The 24,960-nt window shown below is 49.0% G+C and overlaps 1 protein-coding gene across 1 annotated transcript; it reads right to left on the bottom strand.

Moving 5' to 3' along the window:
• Nucleotides 1-1,250: 1,250 nt before the first annotated feature.
• LOC121562571 (protein NLRC3-like) lies at nucleotides 1,251-24,910 on the bottom strand. Its single transcript, XM_045216786.1, has 16 exons — nucleotides 24,803-24,910; nucleotides 24,383-24,549; nucleotides 22,455-24,255; nucleotides 22,279-22,372; nucleotides 12,251-12,285; nucleotides 11,998-12,171; nucleotides 11,572-11,745; nucleotides 5,854-5,900; nucleotides 5,168-5,717; nucleotides 4,392-4,435; nucleotides 3,765-3,802; nucleotides 3,007-3,071; nucleotides 2,660-2,874; nucleotides 2,216-2,474; nucleotides 1,471-1,605; nucleotides 1,251-1,343 (listed from the first exon to the last, which is right to left on the bottom strand). The coding sequence occupies exons 1-14, from the start codon at nucleotides 24,871-24,873 to the stop codon at nucleotides 2,311-2,313; spliced, it is 3,639 nt and encodes a 1,212-aa protein (XP_045072721.1). The 5' UTR covers nucleotides 24,874-24,910; the 3' UTR covers nucleotides 1,251-1,343; nucleotides 1,471-1,605; nucleotides 2,216-2,310.
• Between the last annotated feature and the right edge of the window lie 50 nt (nucleotides 24,911-24,960).

Here is a 24,960-nt window from a genome sequence, read left to right as displayed (position 1 = left end):
TAGGGGTCCAGCTAGGTACCTAGTGGAGGACTAACTGACCCTCCTGCTAGAAGATCCACACCTCCAGGAGGCTGCAGAAGGAAAGAGGCTGTGTGGCTGGACCTTTGGTTAGTTTATTGCTATCATAGTGGTCATGTTTGATTGACATTTTCTGTACATTTTCGGGAGCCTGAATTAAAGCAACAGACACCAAGACCATGTTGAACCACCCTGCCTGTCTATTCTGCCTGGTCTCCCCACACCCAGGGGTTGGCTACAACTTTAGATCTGAAGCTGTGACCAAAGATAGGGGTCCAGCTCCCCAAGAAGGTTGATCATCCTGGAACATGACTCAGTTCCTTTTCTCAACACCATGTCGATGATGTCACGTGCCTTCTCTGCCCTCTCAGCTATCACCTTTACTGACTCCATTTCCTCCTGGTTGATGACTGTGTGTTGCAGGAGTCCGTCCAGCAGACCTTCCAGGACAGGTCCTGACACTCGTCTCACAAACTCTGTCCGTACAGAACGCAGCTGCTGCTCTGCAGAACCAGTCAGACTGCTCTCAGCCGGACGCCCTACCCCCAACACAGCACCTGAGAGAGGCAGGTTACAAAATAACTACATTTGTTCATTCACATTTACATTTCAGACATTTAGAAACAGAATTCTTTCAGAGTGACCTACAGTAAAAGTCTTCATTGTATTGTTAATCTTTGCATTAAGAACACATTCTGTAACAATAACAACCTGCATCAATGAACACATCACACCACTACTGTTTCATTCATATTTAGGGTTGGTTTTCACAGACGTAGAAAAACAGGCTGGGGCATTCAGAACCAGGCTAATCTACATCACGTCCTGGAGGAGATGTCATTGGGGCATTCAGAACCAGGCTAATCTACATCAAGTCCTGGAGGAGATGTCATTCAGAACCAGGCTAATCTACATCAAGTCCTGGAGGAGATGTCATTCAGAACCAGGCTAATCTACATCAAGTCCTGGAGGAGATGTCATTGATCTTGAAGACAGCCTTTTATAATCAGGACTAGTCCAACAGTAAACCATGTCGACTGGCCCTCAAGCCATTGGTTTGTACCTCTCATGTTTACTTACTAGTTGAATGGGTTTCAGGGATGTATTCATCTGAAAGAAACAAAAATAGGTTTTAATCACTAAATAGCATCTGTCAGAAAATAACAGAGTTATGATTGACATATTCTCCTACCTGTTGGTACCATATCTCTCCATACTGTCCTCTCATCATCCCCGATTAACTCCATCTCAATGTCAACCCCTGTGTTTCTCATAACCATCTTACAACAGCTTGGTGTGGTGTCTGCAGGTAACAGCTGAATCTTCTGTAGAAGGTCATATGGTGCAACGATTGAGACAACAGACAGAGAGAGAGAGAAAGAAATAGAATGATATTCCAGTTATTCATATATAATATGACAGATTCATGTCCTCAGCCTGCTAAAACTGCACCTCTGGATTGATGGAGGAGGAATGGGGATTCTTGACAGCAAACCAACTGTTCAGCTTTAAGGACCCGTTTGGACTTGACAGGACCAATTCTGAATATCCTTGGGACACCTGATGTTTCTCCCGGTCCCGAACAGCCTACAAAATGAGCAACGTAGTAGTCAGTCTGAACAATGTAGTCTAATAATTCACACAACATGCAGCTCACTGAGCAATCCTTTTTTGTCAACATCAAAAAAATGTGTACACTATTTTATTTATTTATTTTACCCTTATTTTACCAGGTAACTGACTGAGAAGAGAGTCTATTTTACAGCAACGACCTCGGGAAGTGTTACAGGGGAAAGGGGATGAATGAGCCAATTGGAAGCTGGGGATGATTAGGTGGCCGTGATGGTATGAGGGCCAGATAGTGAATTTAGCCAGGACACCGGGGTTAACACCCCTACTCTTATGATAAGTGCCATGGGATCTTTAGTGTTCACAGAGAGTCAGGAAACATGTTTAACGTCCCATGCGAAAGACAGCACACTACTCAGGGCAATGTCCCCTTCACTGCCCCGGGCATTGGGTTCTCCTTCGAACAGAGAGAAGAGTGCCGTCTACTGGCTCTTCAAATGAATGAGACAGAAATAGATTTCTCACAGAGCTGCATGTTGTCTTTGTAATCTATAGATTTTCAACAAACTATCAGCTTTCCTTTAGTAAGTTTCAACATACTGGTGTCACTTCAATGATGGTGCCTCACCTCTTTCTGACTGGAGTTTCTGAGGAGCATGTACAGCCGTGAAATTACTGTTGCCTTTTTTACTGCCATATAGAGGACCACGTCACAGTGGACATCTACGTTCCAAAAAATATATAGCTCAGTATAACAGCGATAGGTGAGAACTTGGGATGGAGAATCTTAGCATGGAATCTGGTGACCTCATGCACTTCCTCAACAGACACTCCATGTTCCTCTACATGAAGAATCTTCATCTCATTCCTCAGGGAAGGGTTGGTCCCTGAACAACACAATAAAAAGGAGACAGAAAGACAAATATTGTATTATTCATCCAACTAAATCACAAAGAATATGCAGTATCAGATCACAGTAAATAAACTCCTAGAATATTCATTTATTCATTCAGGAAGTGAAACTCAGTCACATGGAAATGTCTTTCTGAATACTATGTCTTTATGGTTTTACCTAAACAGACAAAGTGTGGCAGATGAACTTCCTCCAGTTCACCTAACTCCATAGTGATGTCCAGCAATGGACCACCTTGTCCGTACTGCATGTCTTTCAGAAGGTGACTGTAGGGTTCCCAGTTCCTGAAGTGATACTTCAGAATGACATCTCTCTCACACACCCAGCGGAGCCCAGACACTGTGCACTCATAACGCCCTTTGGGTGTCCTGTGCCTGAGGGCAACAACAAGATATGGTAGAGAGGGTCAATCGTCAAATGGAGAGGTTGGATTAGAAGACTATTCCCAAAGGTAATGGGGAAATACACTAGCAAGCGGAATTAAATGTTAAAAGTAGTTATTTTACCTGAACATTGTCACTCCCTGGACAGTGGAAGTCAAGGGTTCAATCTGAAGCCAGTGTGTGGAGTCCTGAACAAGGACAAGCATGTCAGTTATACATATGGGGCCAGTTTCCTGGACACAGATTGAGTCTAGTGCTGGACTTTAAGCCTAGTCCTGGACCTTAAAGAACTTTCTATTGAAACTTCCATTGATCATGCTTTATCTGTGTCCGGGAAACTGGCCCATTAACCAAAGTAACTAATCTAATGTATTTATTCAATGTTACATGGAATGCTGGTATGACAACAGCTAAAATCCTGCATGCCTACAAGCAGAACACAGGACCGTCTATATCCCAGTATGAATGGTTGGTCAGTACACACCTGGCTTTCAGACTGTGTTTATATTACTAAAGCAGAACACAGGACTGTCTATATCCCAGTATGAATGGTTGGTCAGTACACACCTGGCTTTCAGACTGTGTTTATATTACTAAAGCAGAACACAGGACTGTCTATATCCCAGTATGAATGGTTGGTCAGTACACACCTGGCTTTCAGACTGTGTTTATATTACTAAAGCAGAACACAGGACTGTCTATATCCCAGTATGAATGGTTGGTCAGTACACACCTGGCTTTCAGACTGTGTTTATATTACTAAAGCAGAACACAGGACTGTCTATATCCCAGTATGAATGGTTGGTCAGTACACACCTGGCTTTCAGACTGTGCCTGACTCATGAAGGTATGTAAAAGTAAGAATTGACATTATGACTTACCTCAACATGGTCACAAGTCTTACAGCTCTGAGGAATCCCTGAAGTCAAAAGTAGTTGTTATTTAAAATGGACAATCTCATGTAATAGTTAATTCATAATGATTAAATAGACTTGTAATAAAAATATATATATGTTAGCAACAGTCTCATTAGCACACAGTGTTATATTAATGAATGTTTGTGGAAGCAGGAAACAACATGGTTCTGGTCCATGTTTTGGAGATGTTGGGGGCCTGATTTCTGGTAGATCCCAGGATGAGAGCTTAAAGGTAGAGTCAGCTAAATGATGTTGTACGAGCAGCACCGCAGATATTGTGATGAGCAAGATGCCTGACTTCTCTCTCACACAGTATCTGCCCGTGTGCACGGGTTCTCTTCACTCTCTTACAGCGTGGTAGCCACGGGACCAAAGCAGAGAAGTTTAGCATCGCGCTCCAACGCTCTTAGTTGTTGTAGAAATTGACCCACTATGCTATTTACTTTGTGCATCTACATCATATTGCTGACTCTACCTTTAAGTTTGTTTTGACCAAATATATCGTGATTGTGTTCCTTGCCTGGGACTCAAGTATAATGAATGCTTTAAAAGTATTTTGATTGAAAAACAATTAAATCAGTTAACACTCACATTTCTCAGGAACAGGCTTGATACAACACTCTCCACCGTGGTCTCTGGTGTTGGGAAAGCAGATGGATAGACTGTGATTAAACTAAATACAACTTATAAAGGCTTTATATAGCATACATTCAGTCTTCATAAGCAATACAAAGGGTGTATAAAGGGTGACAGAACCACTCCCTATGTAGGGTGCATTGCCAAATGTGACATAACACCCTGTCAACTTCCATGAAGTCAATACTGATGGTGACATTACAGGTGACATTGCTTATCTTGATGAAAGCCCCTAGAGATGTGATGTCACCCGGTATCATGAGTTACTGTCTGTAGGTCCAACAGAACACATTAAAACACACCACTACTACTAATCTAACTGTCTGTAGGTCCAACAGAACATATTAAAACACACCACTACTAATCTAACTGTCTGTAGGTCCAACAGAACACATTAAAACACACCACTACTACTAATCTAACTGTCTGTAGGTCCAACAGAACACATTAAAACACACCACTACTAATCTAACTGTCTGTAGGTCCAACAGAACACATTAAAACACACCACTACTACTAATCTAACTGTCTGTAGGTCCAACAGAACACATTAAAAAACACCACTACTAATCTAACTGTCTGTAGGTCCAACAGAACACATTAAAACACACCACTACGACTAATCTAACTGTCTGTAGGTCCAACATAACACATTAAAACACACCACTATTAATCTAATTGTAGGAATGATTCCAGAGGAAAACACATGATAAAACATTGCTATGACTCACCTTTGAATGTGTTGGTCATCTATCTGACACAGGGTCATTGAGGAGGAGGAAACCCCAAACCCAGGATAGAGGGGTTCAGTGAATGTGGTGTGTTCTGTGTAAAGGTGTGTCAGTGTACCAGAGGAGGACACACTATAGAAGGACAAAGTACCAGCTGGCCAGTCCAGATACACTCCAACTCTGTTAGAAACAGGACCAGGGATGGTTATGCTTCGGACTCCAGCATGGTAAAAGTCATCACCACTATCAGAGCAGACTAAACACCAGGACTTCCTGTTGAGTCCAATCCAACTGTCCTCCTTCTCTCCCTTCCTCTTCATTCCTTTGTACACCACACCAATGTCAGCCCAGTCACCATCCCTCTCCACCTCCCAGTAATAACGACATCCAGATAAGACTTCTCTGCAGAGAACTTGGGAATGTTGGTCAAATCTGTCTGGATGGTCTTCATAATGCTGCTTCTCCTCCACCCGTGTCACCTTCCTGTTCCCCTCAGACAGCATCAGGTTTGGGTTTGCTGTATTTGGGTCCAGGGTGAGATGACAGGCATCTGTAGACAAAAAGAGAGTTTAATCAAACCACATCTTCATATAATATGCTGTTTTGTAGGTACAGAACAAGTATTGCTTAGTTACTATGTTACTGTAGTTCTGAATATGCAGTTAATTAGGATTGAAGAGACTTACATTTCCTCAGCCCTGATTTCAGCCTGAACTCTCCACCATGATCCACACTGTAGGAGAAACAGGTTATTGACTGACAAAGACCTAATGAAGCAGTCAACATTTACACCATATTGTTGTGTTCTGATGCACTATCCAAGTTCATTACTAGAGAAATACAGGTATTCTATCCTACCTACTGCATACAGAACAGATTACAATTCATTACTAGAGACATACAGGTATTCTATCCTACCTACTGCATACAGAACAGAGTACAATTCATTACTAGAGACATACAGGTATTCTATCCTACCTACTGCATACAGAACAGAGAACAATTCATTACTAGAGAAATACAGGTATTCTACTGTCAGTTGGTGCTGTAGGTGGGTGTGGTGCTGGAATCAGGCGCAGGACGCAGAAAATAAGTCCAAAAGACTTTAGTGCAGGCACAAACAAATACACGATCCAAAAGCCCTGAGGCGAGAAACTCTGCACGCAGGCGTAAAACAAAAGGCGCACTAAACAGGTGCGAAAAATACACTCCTAAACAGAGGAGGAACGCTACAAAGAGCAAACGGTATACTGAAGAGCACAAACACGACAGCGAAACAATCACACACAACACCTGACAAAACCAACGAGAACTTATAGGACACTAATGACGCTAAACGACAACAGGTGTACAATACCAGACAAGACCAAACGAACATAGAAACATACAACGGTGGCAGCTAGTATTCCGGAGACGACGAACGCCGAAGCCTGCCCGAGCAAGGAAGAGAGGCAGCCTCGGCCGAAACCGTGACAGTACCCCCTTGACGCGCGGCTCCAGACGTACGCCGACTCCGGCCTCGGGGCGACCAGGAGGACGCGGAGCAGGGCGCGTCGGGTGACTACGATGGAATTCTGTCAGGAGAGACGGGTCCAAAATGTCTCTCCTCGGCACCCAGCACCGTTCCTCCGGGCCGTACCCCTCCCACTCCACTAGATACTGGAGACCCCCCATCCGACGTCTCGAATCCAAGATGGACTGCACGGAGTACGCCGGTGCCCCCTCGATGTCCAACGGGGGCGGAGGAGTCTCCTTGATCTCATTTTCCTGGAGTGGGCCAGCTACCACCGGCCTGAGAAGAGACACATGGAACGAGGGGTTAATACTTTTATACTCAACAGGTAGTTGTAATCTGTAACACACCTCGTTCAATCTTCTCAGGACTTTAAACGGCCCCACAAACCGCCGACCCAGCTTCCGACAGGGCAGGCGGAGGGGCAGGTTTCTGGTAGAGAGCCAGACTCGATCACCAGGTGCGTACACGGTCCCTCACTGCGGTGGAGATCGGCGCCGCCTTTTGACGACGGAGGGCCCGCTGCAGGTGGACGTGTGCAGCGTTCCACGTCTCCTCCGAGCGCCGCACCCACTCATCCACCGCAGGAGCCTCGATCTGGCTCTGCTGCCAAGGTGCCAGAACCGGCTGGTAACCTAACACACATTGGAAAGAGGTTAGGTTAGTGGAGGAATGGCGTAGGGAATTCTGGGCCATTTCTGCCCAGGGAACGTACCGTGCCCACTCCTCCGGCCGGTCCTGGCAGTATGATCTAAGAAACCTACCCACATCCTGGTTCACATGTTCCACCTGCCCATTACTCTCCGGATGGTAACCCGAGGTGAGGCTCACCGAGACCCCCAAACGCTCCATAAAGGCTCTCCAGACTCTGGAGGTAAATTGGGGACCTCGATCAGACACAATATCCTCGGGTACCCCGTAGTGCCGGAAAACATGGGTGAATAGCGCTTCGGCGGTCTGTAGGGCAGTAGGAAGGCCCGGCATAGGGAGCAAACGACAGGCCTTAGAGAACCGGTCCACAACGACCAGTATAGTAGTATTCCCCTGTGAGGGAGGAAGGTCAGTAATAAAGTCCACCGAGAGGTGAGACCATGGTCGTTGTGGAACGGGCAGGGGTAGTAACTTACCCCTAGGCAGATGTCTAGGCGCCTTACACTGGGCGCACACCGAGCAGGAGGAGACATAAACCCTCACATCCCTCGCCAACGTGGGCCACCAGTACTTAGCACTAAGGCAGTGCACTGTCCGGCCGATACCAGGATGTCCAGAGGAGGGTGACGTGTGAGCCCAATAGATCAATCGATCCCGAACCTCGAGCGGAACGTACTTCCGACCCTCTGGGCATTGAGGTGGACTAGGGTCGGTGCGCAACGCCCGCTCGAGTTCAGCATCGACCTCCCACACTACCGGTGCCACCAGACAAGACTCCGGCAGTATGGGAGTGGGCTCCACGGACCTCTCCTCCGTGTCATACCGCCGAGACAGTGCGTCTGTCTTACCGTTCTGTGACCCAGGGATGTACGTGATCTTAAATACGAACCGGGTCAAAAACATATTCCACCGCGCCTGGCGAGGGTTCAGTCTCCTAGCTGCCCGGATGTACTCCAGGTTACGGTGGTCCGTCAAAATGAGGAAAGGGTGTTGAGCCCCCTCAAGCCAGTGCCTCCACACCTTTAGGGCCTGTACCACGGCTAACAGCTCCCTGTCCCCTACGTCATAATTTCGCTCCGCCGGACTGAGCTTCTTGGAATAAAAGGCACAGGGGCGGAGTTTAGGTGGCGTGCCGGACCGTTGCGAAAGCACGGCTCCTATACCGGCCTCTGACGCGTCCACCTCTACCTGAAATGGTAAAGAGGGATCCGGATGCGCCAGCACCGGAGCCGAGGTAAACAGGTCCTTCAGCCTCCCAAAAGCCCTGTCCGCCTCGGCTGACCACTGCAAACGCACCGGACCTCCCTTCAAAAGAGACGTTATGGGAGCTGCCACCTGTCCAAAACCCCGGATAAACCTCCGGTAGTAATTCGCAAACCCCAAAAACTGCTGCACCTCCTTCACAGTGGTTGGCGTTTGCCAATTACGCACGGCTGACACCCGGTCTACCTCCATTCTTACCCCTGACGCAGACAACTGATAACCCAAAAAGGATACCGACTCCTGGAAAAACAGACACTTCTCTGCCTTGACATACAGGTCGTGCTCCAACAGCCTCCGCAACACTCGGCGCACCAGAGCCACATGCTCGACTCGGGTAGACGAGTACACGAGAATGTCATCTATGTACACGACCACCCCCTGCCCCTGCATGTCCCTGAATATCTCATCCACGAATGATTGGAAAACTGAAGGAGCGTTCAACAACCCGTATGGCATGACTAGATACTCGTAATGGCCCGAGGTGGTACTAAAGGCTGTCTTCCATTCATCGCCCTCCCTAATGCGCACCAAGTTGTACGTGCTCCTGAGATCTAATTTAGTGAAGAAACGCGCCCCGTGCAATGACTCCGTCATGGTCGCAATCAGCGGAAGTGGATAACTGTACTTCACCGTGATCTGATTGAGACTACGGTAATCAATGCACGGGCGTAACCCTCCATCCTTTTTCTTCACAAAAAAGAAACTCGAGGACGCAGGGGAAGTGGATGGCCGTATGTATCCTTGTCTCAGAGATTCGTCTATGTAAGTCTCCATAGCTCTCTTCTCCTCCTGAGACAGAGGATACACATGGCTCCGTGGGAGCGCAGCTCCTGCCTGGAGGTCTATCGCACAATCTCCCTGCCTATGGGGAGGCAACTGCGTCGCCCTCGACTTACTGAACACAATAGCCAAATCCTCATACTCGGGGGGAATGTGCAATGCGGGCACCTGGTTTGGACTCTCCACTGAGGTAGCCCCTACGGAAACGCCTAAACATCGACCCACACACTGGTCAGACCACTCCATCAGAGCCCTCTCCTGCCACGAAATAGACGGGTTATGGATACTCAACCAGGGCATTCCCAGCACCACCGGATACGCAGGCGAGTCGATCAGAAATAGCTGGATCATCTCCTGATGACCCCCCCTGCGCACACATCCTAAGTGGCGCCCTGACCTCCCTGATCAAGCCCGATCCCAACGGACGGCTATCTAGGGCATGAACGGGGAATGGGACGTCAACAGGAAGAAGGGGAATCCCTAAATCTAAACAAAATTTCCTATCAACAAAATTCCCAGCCGCGCCTGAATCTACCAGCGCCTTATGCTGGGAATGAGGTGCTACCTGTGGAAAACGCACAGGTATACAGAAGTGCGCAACAGAGAGCTCTGGGTGAATGAGGCGTCTACTCACCTGGAAGGACTCCCCAGTGCGGGGCCTGTCGTCTTCTCCCCTAGGAGGCCATCCCCAGCACCTAGCCGCGGTGTGTCCTCCACGGCCACAGTTGGTGCAGGAGATGGGCCCCCTCGTACTCCGACCCCTCCTCTCTCTAGCGCCAGCGCCCCCAAGCTCCATGGGACTCGGCTCGGAGGCGCTGGAAGGTGAAATGGACGGACCTCCCTCGGGACGTCCGCGGGTCGCCAGCAGGGTGTCCAGCCTGATGGACATGTCGACTAACTGGTCGAAAGAGAGACTGGTATCCCGACAGGCCAGCTCCCGACGGACGTCCTCACGTAGACTACAGCGGTAGTGATCGATGAGGGCCCGCTCATTCCACCCTGCATCCGCCGCTAGAGTACGGAATTCTAACTCTAATTCCTGGGCACTCCTCCTCCCCTGCCGGAGGCAGAACAGACGCTCCCCCGCCGCTTTCCCCTCCGGTGGATGGTCAAACACCGCCCTGAAGCGGCGGGAGAACTCAACGTACGTGATGGTGGCAGCGTCTATCCTCCTCCATTCGGCGTTAGCCCATTCTAACGCCTTGCCGGAAAGGCAGGAGATGAGGGCGGACACGCTCTCGTGTCCCGAGGGCGCCGGGTGCACGGTGGCCAGGTAAAGCTCCACCTGGAGAAGGAAACTCTGACACCCGGCAGCGGTCCCATCGTGACCCTCGGGAGCGAGAGTCGAATTCCCCTGGGTTCCGGAGTTGGGGGTGTCCCTCGGGTCTCCCAGCGTTGGAGTGTGTTGATAACATCCTGCAGGGCAGTCCCGATCCGCAGGATCTGGTCGTTCTGCTCCCGGACCCGATCCTCCAACGTCTCCTGTGCTGCTGCGGCTCCTGCTGATTCCATTCGGTGTGGTGTGTGATTCTGTCAGTTGGTGCTGTAGGTGGGTGTGGTGCTGGAATCAGGCGCAGGACGCAGAAAATAAGTCCAAAAGACTTTAGTGCAGGCACAAACAAATACACGATCCAAAAGCCCTGAGGCGAGAAACTCCGCACGCAGGCGTAAAACAAAAGGCGCACTAAACAGGTGCGAAAAATACACTCCTAAACAGAGGAGGAACGCTACAAAGAGCAAACGGTATACTGAAGAGCACAAACACGACAGCGAAACAATCACACACAACACCTGACAAAACCAACTAGAACTTATAGGTCACTAATGACGCTAAACGACAACAGGTGTACAATACCAGACAAGACCAAACGAATATAGAAACATACAACGGTGGCAGCTAGTATTCCGGAGACGACGAACGCCGAAGCCTGCCAGAGCAAGGAAGAGAGGCAGCCTCGGCCGAAACCGTGACATCTACCCTACCTACTGCATACAGAACAGAGTACAATTCCAACAGGATATCAGAGATGCAGAAGAAGAGTATTAATGTAGTGATAATGTATGCTGTGTTGGAGTGCTAAGCCTGCTGGGTAAACGTCCCCTTAATTCTACCATCATGTCCTCATGTTACTGAACCTACTACACTACATAGGACACAACCACTGCTCACACTATTAGGACATCTATTCTGACTTACTTCAGCTTCATCAGTTTATCTGTGGGATCCACCAGAGCAGCTGAAAGCAGTCCCCCTGCAGAGTCTCCTGGGTGATTGTAGCTCAGGACCAGCTCTTTCAGGTGGGAGGGGTTTGACCTCAGAGCTGAAGACAGAGCTGCACAGCCCTCCTCTGTGACCAGACAGCCAGACAGCCTACAGAGAGACACAACAGCTGTCTAGGTTGGTGGACTGGTGTCAATCATCTTGTAGGACACCCATCATTTTGTCCATGACACAAACATTGTAATGAAACATTCGATTTTTGTTTTACTAAGCTCAGTACCGGCCTGACTGAAACAGCTGTACATACCCCAGTGTGTGTAGTTTACAGTCTGGATCCTCCAGTCCAGCAGAGGGCAGTGTAACTCAGCTCAGTACCGACCTGACTGAAACAGCTGTACTTACCCCAGTGTGTGTAGTTTACAGTCTGGATCCTCCAGTCCAGCAGACAGCAGTGTAACTCCTGAGTCCTGCAGGTCATTGTCTCTCAGCTCCAGTTGTTTCAGTTGTGAGTTGGGTGAACTCAGGACTGAGGCCAGATCTGAACAGCAACCCTCTGTCAGACCACACTGAGCTAGACTAGAGGACAGAAGAGCACATGATTAACAAATGTTTAAAACATCCACATAATAACTCATACTGAAGATAGTTAACTCACACTAGTGTCTGTATGTTGCAGAGTGCACTGGTTAGTCCAACACAGAGCAGCTCCACTCCTCTGTCTCCCAGGTCATTGTAGCTGAGGTCCAGTTCTCTCAGGGGGGAGTTTGGTGTCTGCAGAGCTGAAGCCAGAGTCTCACAGGATTCATATGTGAGTTTACAGCCAGCTAGTCTGGAGAGAGGAGATATAGTGATATACTGTTAAATATGCAAAGCTTTAAGAATAATGAGATACATTTAGATAATAACAGAAGGACACATGATTAACCAATGTTAAAAACATACTAACTCACTCAAGATATTTACCTTGGTTTGATATATGTTGTTATGTATGTTTCTGGATATGTCCCAAAAATGTTAAAATAATGTTAAAAACATACACATACTAACTATACAGAACAGAAATATAAACCCAACATGTAAAGTGTAGGTCCCACGTTTCATGAGCTGAAATAAAAGATCCAAGATATGTTCCATACGCACAAAAGCTTATTTCTCTCAAATTGTGTGCATACAGTGAGGGAAAAATGTATTTGATCCCCTGCTGATTTTGTACGTTTGCCCACTGACAAAGACATCATCAGTCTATGATTGTAATGGTAGGTTTATTTGAACAGTGAGAGACAGAATAACAACAAAAAAATCCATAAAAACACATGTAAAAAATGTTATAAATTGAATAGCATTTTAATGAGGGAAATAAGTATTTGACCCCTCTGCAAAACATGATTTAATACTTGGTGGCAAAACCCTTGTTGGCAATCACAGAGGTCAGACGTTTCTTGTAGTTGGCCACCAGGTTTACACACATCTCAGGAGGGATTTTGTTCCACTCCTCTTTGCAGATCTTCTCCAAGTCATTAAGGTTTCGAGGATGACGTTTGGCAACTCGAACCTTCAGCTCCCTCCACAGGTTTTCTATGGGATTAAGGTCTGGAGACTGGCTAGGCCCCTCCAGGACCTTAATGTGCTTCTTCTTGAGCCACTCCTTTGTTGCCTTGGCCGTGTGTTTTGGGTCATTGTCATGCTGGAATACCCATCTACGAACCATTTTCAATGCCCTGGCCGAGGGATGGAGGTTCTCACCCAAGATTTGACGGTGCATGGCCCCGTCCATCGTCCCTTTGATGCAGTGAAGTTGTCCTGTCCCCTTAGCAGAAAAACACCCCCAAAACATAATGTTTCCACCTCCATGTTTGACGGTGGGGATGGTGTTGTTGGGGTCATAGGCAGCATTCCTCCTCCTCCAAACACAGCGAGTTGAGTAAATGCCAAAGAGCTCGGTTTTGGTCTCATCTGACCACAACACTTTCACCCAGTTCTCCTCTGAATCATTCAGATGTTCATTGGCAAACTTGAGACGGCCCTGTATATGTGCTTTCTTGAGCAGGGTGACCTTGCGGGCGCTGCAGGATTTCAGTCCTTCACGGCGTAGTGTGTTACCAATTGTTTTCTTGGTGACTATGGTCCCAGCTGCCTTGAGATCATTGACAAGATCCTCCCGTGTAGTTCTGGGCTGATTCCTCACCGTTCTCATGATCATTGCAACTCCACGAGGTGAGATCTTGCATGGAGCCCCAGGCCGAGGGAGATTGACAGTTATTTTGTTTCTTCCATTTGCGAATAATCGCACCAACTGTTGTCACCTTCTCACCAAGCTGCTTGGCGATGGTCTTGTAGCCCATTCCAGCCTTGTGTAGGTCTACAATCTTGTCCCTGACATCCTTGGAGAGCTCTTTGGTCTTGGCCATGGTGGAGAGTTTGGAATCTGATTGATTGCTTCTGTGGACAGGTGTCTTTTATACAGGTAACAAACTGAGATTAGGAGCACTCCCTTTAAGAGTGTGCTCCTAATCTCAGCTCGTTACCTGTATAAAAGACACCTGGGAGCCAGAAATCTTTCTGATTGAGAGGGGGTCAAATACTTATTTCCCTCATTAAAATGCAAATCAATTTATAACATTTTTTATATGCGTTTTTATGGATTTTTTTGTTGCTATTCTGTCTCTCACTGTTCAAATAAACCTACCATTAAAATTATAGACTGATAATTTCTTTGTCAGTGGGCAAACGTACAAAATCAGCAGGGGATCAAATACTTTTTTCCCTCACTGTACATTTCTTTAGATCCCTGTTAGTGAGCATTTCTCCTTTGCTAAGATAATCCATCCACCTGACAGGTGTGGTATATCAAGAAGCTGATTAAAAAGCATGATCATTACACAGGTGCACCTTGTGCTGGGGACAATAAAAGGCCACTCTGAAATGTGCAGTTTTGTCACACAACACAATGCCACAGATGTGTCATGTTTTGAGGGAGCGTGCAATTGGCATGATGACTGCAGGAATGTCCACCAGTGCTGTTGCCAGAGAAATGAATGTTAATTTCTCTACCATAAACCGCCTCCAACATCGTTTTAGAGAATTTGGAAGTACATCCAACCGGCCTCAAAACCGCAGACCACATGTAAACACGCCAGCCCAGGACCTCCACATCCGGCTTCTTCACCTGCAGGATGGTCTGAGACAAGTCACCAGGACAGCTGATTTAACTGTGGGTTTTCACAACCGAAAAATGTCTGCACAAACTGTCAGAAACCGTCTCAGGGAAGCTCAACTGCGTGCTCGTCATCCTCACCAGGGTTTTGACCTGACTTCAGTTCGGTGTCGTAACCGACTTCAGTGGGCAAATGCTCACCTTCGATGGCCACTGGCACACTGGAGAAGTGTGCTCTTCACGGATTAATCCCAGTTTCAACTGTACCGGGAAGATGGCAGAAAGCGTGTATGGCGTCGTGATGGGATTGTGTGGGCAAGCGGTTTGCTGAGGTCAATGTGGTTAACAGAGTGCCCCATGGTGGCGGTGGGGTTATGGAATGGGCAGGCATAAACTACAGACAATGAACACAATCACATTTTATCTATGGCAATTTGAATGCACAAAGATACCGTGACGAGATCCTGAGGCCCATTGACGTGCCATTCATCTGCCGCCATCACCTCATGTTTCAGCATGATAATGCACGGCCCCGTGTCGCAAGGATCTGTACACAATTCCTGGAAGCTGAAAATGTCCCAGTTCTTCCATGGACTGCAAACTCACCAGACATAAATGTTTGGGATGCTCTGGATCGATGTGTACGACAGCGTCTTCCAGTTCCTGGCAGTTTCCAGCAACTTCGCACAGCCATTGAAGAGGAGTGGGAGAACATTCCACAAGCCACAATCAACAGCCTGATCAACTCTGTGAAGGAGATGTGTCGCGCTGCATGAGGCAAATGGTGGTCACACCAGATACGGACTGGTTTTCTGATAAACACCCATACTTTTTTTTAAGGTATCTGTGACCAACAGATGCATATCTGAATTCCCATTTATGTGAAATCCATAGATTATGGCCTAATGAATTTATTTCAATTGACTGATTTCCTTATATGAACTGTAACTCAGTAAAACCTTTCAAATTGTTATATGTTGCATTTATATTCTTGTTCAGTATACAGTACATACATGATATTTAAACACTCACAGTGGGTACTGAAGATAGTTAACTCACACTAGTGTCTGTATGTCATGAGCCCTCTCACTCCACCGGGTTACCACCTTAATTGGTTTCCACTATCTTCCACTCTGCTCACCTCCCTCTCTCTACTCAGCCTAACTAGCTCCACCTGTCCCTGCTCTGCTCGGCTCTAATTACTCTGCCAGCTGCGCTGCATTACCCACTAACCTCTCCCAGTATTTAAGGCCCTGTCTTTCAGCTCTCCGGTGTCAGATCGTCTGCAAAGCTCACACCCGGAACCTGTTTGCTCGCGCTTCTGGCTCACCCTGGTTTTGTGACCCCGGACCTGCCTGTTTGTTGGATACTCTTCTGCCTTAGGAGATCCAGACCTGCTTCTGCCATTACGACTCCTGACTACTCTTCAATCCCGGTAACTCTGACCAGCCTTCTGCCTTGCTACTACGTATTCTGGATTCCCTTGAACTGTACTGCTGCCTGGTTTCATTCCGCCCTGTTGTGTCTGTGTCTCCCCCCAGGACTTCTGGACCACCCACCACCGGCTTCATAGGACGCATCGCTGCCACTGGGGGGCACAGACCCAGCGCATTGGACGGGATCCCTGTTACCCCTGGAGCCTTCATTCACTCCCTACTTCCCTTTTCCCTTAAGTTTAATAAACTTTCTGGTGTGACGCAATTGTGGTCCTCTGGTCGTCTGTCTGAATCGTGACAGTACGATCTGACCATTATGGACTCAGCGCACACTTTCCCGACATGGAAACCGATGAGCATGAGCAGCAGTTCCAGCAGCAGCAACAACAACTCGCCATGCTCATTCAACTCCTCACCAACCTTACCTCAGCCAGTCTGCCCACCAGCCCAGCCCCCCGAGTTACCTGCCCCGGTCATTGCAGCCGCTGCTCCGAACCCAAGATTGGAAACCCCGAGCGGTTCAACGGCGATTCAACCCAGGCCCGGCCATTCCTGACTAGCTGCCGACTTCAGTTCTCCTTGCAGCCAAGGACCTTCGCCACGGAGGGGGCTAAAGTTGGGTATGCCATCACTCACCTGACGGGCCGAGCTCGACTCTGGGGAACAGCAGAGTTCGAACGTCAAACCCCCGCATGTGCAACCTTCGACCTGTTTGCTGAGGAGATGCTGAAGGTGTTTGACCTGGATTCACCCACCGCAGAGGCGTCTCGTGAACTGTTCAGTATTCGACAAGGCAGACGTACAGTCGCAGACCATTCCATCGACTTCCGAACCCTGGCTAGACGAAGTTCTTGGAACACACCACCGTTGGTGGACGCGTTCTTCCATAGTTTGGCTGACTATATCAAGGACGAGTTGGTCTCCCATGAACTGCCTTCCACTCTTGATGAAGCCATCGCACTGACTGTCAGGATCGACAGAAGGATACAGACCCGTCGTCGTGAGAGGGGGCGCCAAGGTCCACCTACTACCGGCATTCGGAGAGATCCGACTGGGCTCCTGTCATCTACTGCCACTCACCCAGGTCAGCTTGATCAGTCTGAGCCTATGGAGATTGGGCGAGCCTCCCTCACTCCTGCAGAGCGCCAGCGCGCTTCACCTCAAACCTCTGCCTCTATTGTGGAGGTGATGGACATCGTGTGGTAACCTGCCCTTTAAAGGGCCGAAGCTCACCGGGCGTAGGGGGAGTCCGGTCGAGTTCAATGACCATCCAGTCCTCCGACCGCAAACCCCTGCTGCAAGTTCACCTCCGCCTCTCTGACTCAACTCACACCCTGGCTGCTCTGGTGGATTCTGGCGCCGAAGCCAACATAATGGACGTCAAGCTGGCACGCCAACTGGGACTGGAGAACCTCCGTTTGACACCTCCTATTCCTGCCCGGGCACTGGACGGACACTTACTCGGATCGGTCACTCATGTCACGGCCCCGGTCTCGATGGGTCTGTCCGAAAACCATCAAGAAACTATCCAGTTTCACCTGCTCCCCTCTCCAGGCCAACCCCTCATCCTGGGTTACCCATGGCTCCGCCCGGCACAACCCTCAGCTCGACTGGGTGACCGGGGTGATCAGGGAGTGGGGAGAGGACTGCCACCGTACCTGCCTGCTTGCTGCCGCACTACCCCTCGGCCAGTACCTACTAACTCCGCTCCGGACCTCTCCAATGTCCCAGAATGCTACCATGGTCTCAGAGAGGTGTTTAACAAAGCAAGAGCCACATCTCTGCCCCCTCACCGACCGTACGACTGTGCCATCGACCTCCTCCCTGGAACAGCTCCTCCAAGGGGTCGTCTTTATTCGTTGTCTGCTCCTGAAAGAAAGTCCATGGAGGACTACATCAATGGCTCTCTGTCCGCAGGATTAATCCGTTCATCTTCATCTCCTGCTGGTGCTGGCTTCTTCTTTGTGGGGAAGAAGGACGGATCTCTTCGCCCCTGCATCGACTACAGGGGACTCAACGACATCACAGTGAAAAACCGTTACCCTCTGCCTCTGCTCACCTCTGCTTTTGAGTTGCTCCAGGGAGCCACTGTTTTTACCAAGTTGGATCTCAGAAACGCTTACCACCTAGTGCGGATCCGGGAGGGAGATGAATGGAAAACCGCATTCAATACACCAACAGGCCACTACGAGTATCTGGTTATGCCTTTTGGCCTCACCAATGCTCCTGCTGTGTTCCAGGCTCTAGTGAATGATGTACTGCGGGACATGTTAAACAAGTTTGTCTTCGTTTACCTGGATGACATCTTAATTTACTCCAGAAACCTGTCTGAACACACCCGCCATGTCCAGCAAGTCCTTCATCGTCTTCTGGAGAATTCCCTCTACGCCAAGGCAGAGAAATGTGAGTTTCACGTCAAGACAGTGGCCTTCCTGGGGTACATAGTGGCAGAGGGAAGTATCCAAATGGATCCTGCCAAAGTATCAGCAGTCACTTCGTGGCCAGTTCCGGGAGAACAGAAAGAAGCTGCAACAGTTTCTGGGGTTTGCTAACTTCTATAGGAAGTTTATCCGGAACTACAGTACCGTTGCTGCCCCTCTCACTGCTCTAACCAGCACCAAGCAACCCTTCACCTGGACCCCAGCAGCCGACAAAGCCTTCAGTACCCTCAAGGTGAGGTTCACCTCCGCTCCCATCCTCCAGATGCCTGATGTGGACCGGCAATTCATTGTGGAGGTGGACGCCTCGGATGTGGGAGTTGGTGCTGTGATTTCTCAGTGGGCTGCGGAGGATAGGAAGCTCCATCCCTGTGCCTTTTTTCTCACGTCGGTTGTCCCCCTCTGAGTGCAATTACGACATAGGGAACCGTGAGCTGCTGGCTGTGAAGCTTGCCTTGGAGGAGTGGCGTCACTGGCTGGAGGGGTCCACCATTCCATTTCTCGTTTGGACCGATCATAAGAACTTGGAGTACATCCGCTACGGCCAAACGGTTGAACTCCAGGCAGTCCCGCTGGGCCCTGTTCTTCACCAGGTTTAATTTCACTCTGTCATACCGGCCTGGATCACGCAACACCAAGCCAGACGCCCTCTCCCGTCAATTCCAGAAGGATGACACCCCCTCCAAGGACCCTGTGTCGATTCTGCCAAGTCCCTGCATCGTTGCAGCTCTGACCTGGGCTGTTGAGGAACAGGTGCTGGAGGCTCTCCGTAACCAGCCAGGTCCCAGCACTTGCCCAGCTGACCGCCTTTTTGTCCCCCGAAGACCTGAGGTCCCAGGTCATTCAGTGGGGACATGACTCCCGCCTAGCTTGTCACCCTGGCTCCACCCGCACTTACAACCTGCTCGCCCAGAGGTTCTGGTGGCCCTCTCTGAGGAAGGATGTACGGGAATTCGTCCAAGCCTGCCCCATCTGCAACCAACACAAGTCGTCCTGCCAGCCCCCAGCCGGATTGCTGCAGCCCCTGCCTGTGCCCAGACGTCCCTGGTCTCACATCGCCCTTGACTTTGTCACGGGGCTGCCCCCCTTCAAGTGGCATGACCGTCATTCTCACCATCGTTGACCGTTTCAGCAAGATGGCACACTTCATTCCCCTCCCCAAGCTCCCAACCGCCAAGGAGACCGCCCAGGTGGTCCTGGAACACGTCTTCCGGATCCACGGACTGCCAAGGGATGTTGTTTCTGACCGTGGTCCACAATTCTCCTCCGCTTTTTGGAAGGAGTTCTGTCACCTGCTGGGAGCCACAGTCAGTCTGACTTCCGGATTCCATCCCCAATCCAATGGGCAGTCAGAGCGGGCTAATCAGGAGCTCGAAGGCACTGCGATGCATGACTTCACGCAACCCCCACTCCTGGTCGCAGCAATTGACATGGGTGGAGTACGCACACAATTCTCTGACCTGCTCTGCCATCGGTATGTCCCCTTTCCAATGTGTTTATGGATACCAGCCTCCTCTATTTGCCAGCCAGGAGGAGGAGGTTACTTGCCCATCTGCACTTGCTTTTGCCCGTCGATGTCGCCGCACCTGGTCACAAGCCCGAGCCACACTCCTCAGGTCCGTTGCCAGCTACACTACCGGGGCCAACCGTCGGAGAATTCCTGCTCCCACCTACCATGTTGGTCAAAGGGTGTGGTTGTCATCGAAGAACCTGCCACTCAGGGTGGAGTCGCAGAAGCTGGCACCTCGGTTCATTGGCCCATTCCCTATCATAAGAGTGATTAGCCCAACTGCTGTCCGGCTCCAACTGCCTAATTCCCTGAGGGTGCACCCCACTTTCCATGTGTCTAAGATTAAGCCCATCCATGAGAGTCCGCTGGTCCCTGCTGCGCCTGGTCCTCCTCCTCCACGGCTCGTCGATGGTGGTCTGGTTTACACCGTCCGCCGCCTGCTTCGGTCCAGACGGAGGGGTAGGGGTCTCCAGTACCTCATTGACTGGGAGGGCTATGGACCTGAGGAAAGGACCTGGGTGCCAGCTAGTCGGATTGTGGATAGGACTCTCATCACCGCTTTTCACCAACGGCATCCTGATCAACCTGCAATCCGTAGGGGGCCGCCCCAGAGGGGTCCCTAACCGTCCGGCCCGCTCGGCTTCCTGTCCTGTGCCTGATCCTGTCTCGGGACCTGTCCCATCTCCCCGACCACGGCCCTCCGGCTTCCTCCGAGGATGAGGACGTTCACTCGGACCGTTCGGAGGAGTTCTAGCCCTCCTCCGGCTCCCCTCCTCCCGCCCGGCGTGGTGTTGCTCTTGGGACTTCTGGGGCCGTCCCTTGGGGGGTTCTGTCATGAGCCCTCTCACTCCACCGGGTTACCACCTTAATTGGTTTCCACTATCTTCCACTCTGCTCACCTCCCTCTCTCTACTCAGCCTAACTAGCTCCACCTGTCCCTGCTCTGCTCGGCTCTAATTACTCTGCCAGCTGCGCTGCATTACCCACTAACCTCTCCCAGTATTTAAGGCCCTGTCTTTCAGCTCTCCGGTGTCAGATCGTCTGCAAAGCTCACACCCGGAACCTGTTTGCTCGCGCTTCTGGCTCACCCTGGTTTTGTGACCCCGGACCTGCCTGTTTGTTGGATACTCTTCTGCCTTAGGAGATCCAGACCTGCTTCTGCCATTACGACTCCTGACTACTCTTCAATCCCGGTAACTCTGACCAGCCTTCTGCCTTGCTACTACGTATTCTGGATTCCCTTGAACTGTACTGCTGCCTGGTTTCATTCCGCCCTGTTGTGTCTGTGTCTCCCCCCCAGGACTTCTGGACCACCCACCACCGGCTTCATAGGACGATCGCTGCCACTGGGGGGCACAGACCCAGCGCATTGGACGGGATCCCTGTTACCCCTGGAGCCTTCATTCACTCCCTACTTCCCTTTTCCCTTAAGTTTAATAAACTTTCTGGTGTGACGCAATTGTGGTCCTCTGGTCGTCTGTCTGAATCGTGACACTGTATGTTGCAGAGTGGACTGGTTAGTCCAACACAGAGCAGCTTCATTCCTCTGTCTCCCAGGTCATTGTAGCTGAGGTCCAGTTCTCTCAGGGGGGAGTTTGGTGTCTGCAGAGCTGATGCCAGAGTCTCACAGGATTTATATGTGAGTTTACAGTTAGCTAGTCTGGAGAGAGGAGATGTGTTGATACACTGTTAAATATGCAAAGCTTTAAGAGCCGGTAGAGCGCGGAGCTTGTAACGCCAGGGTAGTGGGTTCGATCCCCGGGACCACCCATACACAAAAACAAAATGTATGCACGCATGACTGTAAGTCGCTTTGGATAAAAAGCTTCTGCTAAATGGCATATTATTATATTATTATTATAACAGAAGGACACATGATTAACCAATGTTAAAAAACATACTAACTCACTCAAGATATTTAACCTTAGTTTGATATATTTATCACATTTGATGTATGTTTCTGCATATTTACCAAGATGTTCAAATAATGTTAAAAACATACACATACTAACTACATACATAATATATAAACACTCACAGTGGATACTGAAGATATTTAACTCACACTAGTGTCTGTATGTTGCTGAGTGGACTGGTTAGTCCAACACAGAGCAGCTCCAACCCTCTGTCTCTCAGGTCATTGTAGCTGAGGTCCAGTTCTCTCAGGGGGGAGTTTGGTGTCTGCAGAGCTGAAGCCAGAGTCTCACAGGATTCATATGTGAGTTTACAGCGATCCAGTCTGAGAGAGGAGATAATATGTTAGATATACAAATCCTTCAGAATAATGATACTGTAAACAGCAACTCAATAGCAGAACTTACAGTGCTCTCTTGCAGGTTTTCACTACCGGCAGAAACCTCTGATAACCTTCCTCTGATGTGGTGTATGTCTTCAGGTCAAACTCCTCCAGCACCTCCTCTGACATCAGTAACAGGTAGGCCAGGGCTGAACATTGTTGAGGTTCTAGCTCTGTTTCTGAAAGAGTTCCTGATCGCAGGGAGGTTTGCATGTCTTCAACTAGAGAGTTGGCACCAAGTTCATTCAGACAGTGGAACAAGTTGATGATCCTTTCTGGTGAGGATTCCTCCTCGATGTTGTATGAAAGGTACCTGACTGTTCTCTCAACTGTTTCCTCATTGCTCTGTGTTGTACTTCCTGTCTGTGTCAGAAGGCCTCGTAACAGATTCTGATTGGACTCCAGTGAGAGGCCCAGAAGGAAGCGGAGGAACAGGTCCAGGTGTCCATTCTCACTCTTCAAGGCCTGGTCCACTGCTCTCCAGTGTAAGTCAAACAACTGGATTGACTCCTCCTCTTCATCCTCACTAGTGGTGGAAAAAACATTTTCCTTCTTGTCCAGACATGATTCTAAAGCATGCACTGCTGCTAGAAACTCCTGAATGCTCAGATGCACAAAGCTGTAGACCTTGTCTTGGTACAGCCCAGATTCTTCTTTAAAGATCTCTGTACACAATGCTGAGTACTCTGATGCCTCTGTGACATCAAGGCCACACTCTCTCAGGTCCTCCTCATAGAAGATCAGGTTGCCCTTCTGCAGCTGTTGGAAAGCCAGCTTTGCCAGTTTCAGGATCATCTCTTTGTCTGACTGAGACAGTTCCTTTGGGTTTGTCTCTGTGGCTTTGTTGTACTTCTTGTTCTTCACAATGATTTGGATGAGCGTGAAGTGTATGTACATCTGGGTCTGAGTTTTGGGGACTTCATCCTTCTCGGCCTCTTTCAGCATCATCTCAAGGACAGTGGCTGATATCCAACAGAAGACTGGCATGTGGCACATGATGTGGAAGCTCCTTGATGTTTTTATGTGGGTGATGATTTCATTGGCCAGATTCTGATCTGTGATTTTCTTCCTGAAGTACTCCTCCTTCTGTGGATCATTGAACCCTCGTACCTCTGTCACCTGGTCAACACACTCAGGAGGGATCTGATTGGCTGCTGCAGGCCGTGAGGTTATCCAGAGGAGAGCAGAGGGAAGCAGATTCCCCTTGATGAGGTTTGTCAGCAGCACGTCCACTGAGGTTGGCTTCGTGACATCACAGCACTTCTCATTGTTTTTGAAGTCTAGAGGAAGTCGACACTCATCCAGACCATCAAAAATGAAAACAGTTTTGGTCTCCCCATCTTCAATGCTGTCAATCTCTTTCAGCTCTGAGAAGTAGTGGGAAAGAAGTTGCATCAGACTGTATTGGTCCTTTTTCAGGTTCAGATCACGGAAAGGAAGAGGAAACATGAAATGAACGTCCTGATTTGCTTTTCCCTCTGCCCAGTCAAGGATGACCTTCTGCACAGAGACTGTTTTTCCAATGCCAGCGATTCCTTTTGTCAGCACAGTTCTGCTAGGTTTGTCTTGTCCAGCTAAAGGCTTGAAGATGTCGTTGCATTTGATTGGTGTCTCTTGTGTGGTTTGTTTCTTGGATGCCATCTCTATCTGTCTCACCTCATGTTCATTATTGACCCCTCCACTTCCACCCTCTGTGATGTAGAGCTCTGTGTAGATGTCCTTTAACAGACTTTGGTTTCCATGGTGTCCAATTCCTTCAGATATGTGTTGATACTTGTGTTTCAGTTTAGCCTTAATGTCTTGTTGGACTGTCAGAAGAGTTTGACCTGTAGGAAAACAATGAGAGTTGGGACTCATAAGTTTGTGTGTGTGTGTGTGTGTGTGTGTGTGTGTGTGTGTGTTAGAGGGGCCTTTGTACCGTTCTTTGTAATATTGTATGAAACACAGTCTTACTTCTTCTGTCCAGAAGGTTGCGTGTGATCTTTAATGCATCCTCACTGTCTAAACTCTCCACTTCCTTATTGTCATCTGGTAATGGTTCCTGGCTGAAAGCAGGTGGCTGATCACTCTTCATTGATAGCAGGCTGCGGGCAGGTGACTCTGCTCTGGGCTTCTGGACACTGAACAAAACAGGGAGGCAGATCACCTCATCAATATCTCATCAATACCTCATCAACATCATTTCAACAAGTGTATAGCTGAACTCATAGAAGTCCTGATGTTTCTTTATAAAGCTACAGTCTGCAATTTGTAAATCGATTTGGGAACTTTTAAATTAATGATGTAGAACTACATTTGATGTAATTTGGGAAAACTTTTCCCTTTAGTTTTATATCTTTAAGAGAACTGTATATTTTACATGTCATCTCTTACCTCTTAGAACTGGTGTCTTGAGTCATTTTAGAAGCAGTGGTCCCCTCCTCTCTCTCCCCAGAGAGACTCATTTTAGAGGCAGTGGTCTCCTCCTCTCTCTCCCCAGAGAGACTCATTTTAGAGGCAGTGGTCTCCTCCTCTCTCTCCCCAGAGAGACT

This window comes from Coregonus clupeaformis, unplaced genomic scaffold (assembly GCF_020615455.1).
Source record: "Coregonus clupeaformis isolate EN_2021a unplaced genomic scaffold, ASM2061545v1 scaf0801, whole genome shotgun sequence".
NCBI classification, from domain to species: Eukaryota; Metazoa; Chordata; class Actinopteri; order Salmoniformes; family Salmonidae; genus Coregonus; species Coregonus clupeaformis.
The sequence above is the reverse complement of the archived record's forward strand: the minus strand, read 5'-3'. Positions and strand labels throughout refer to the sequence as shown.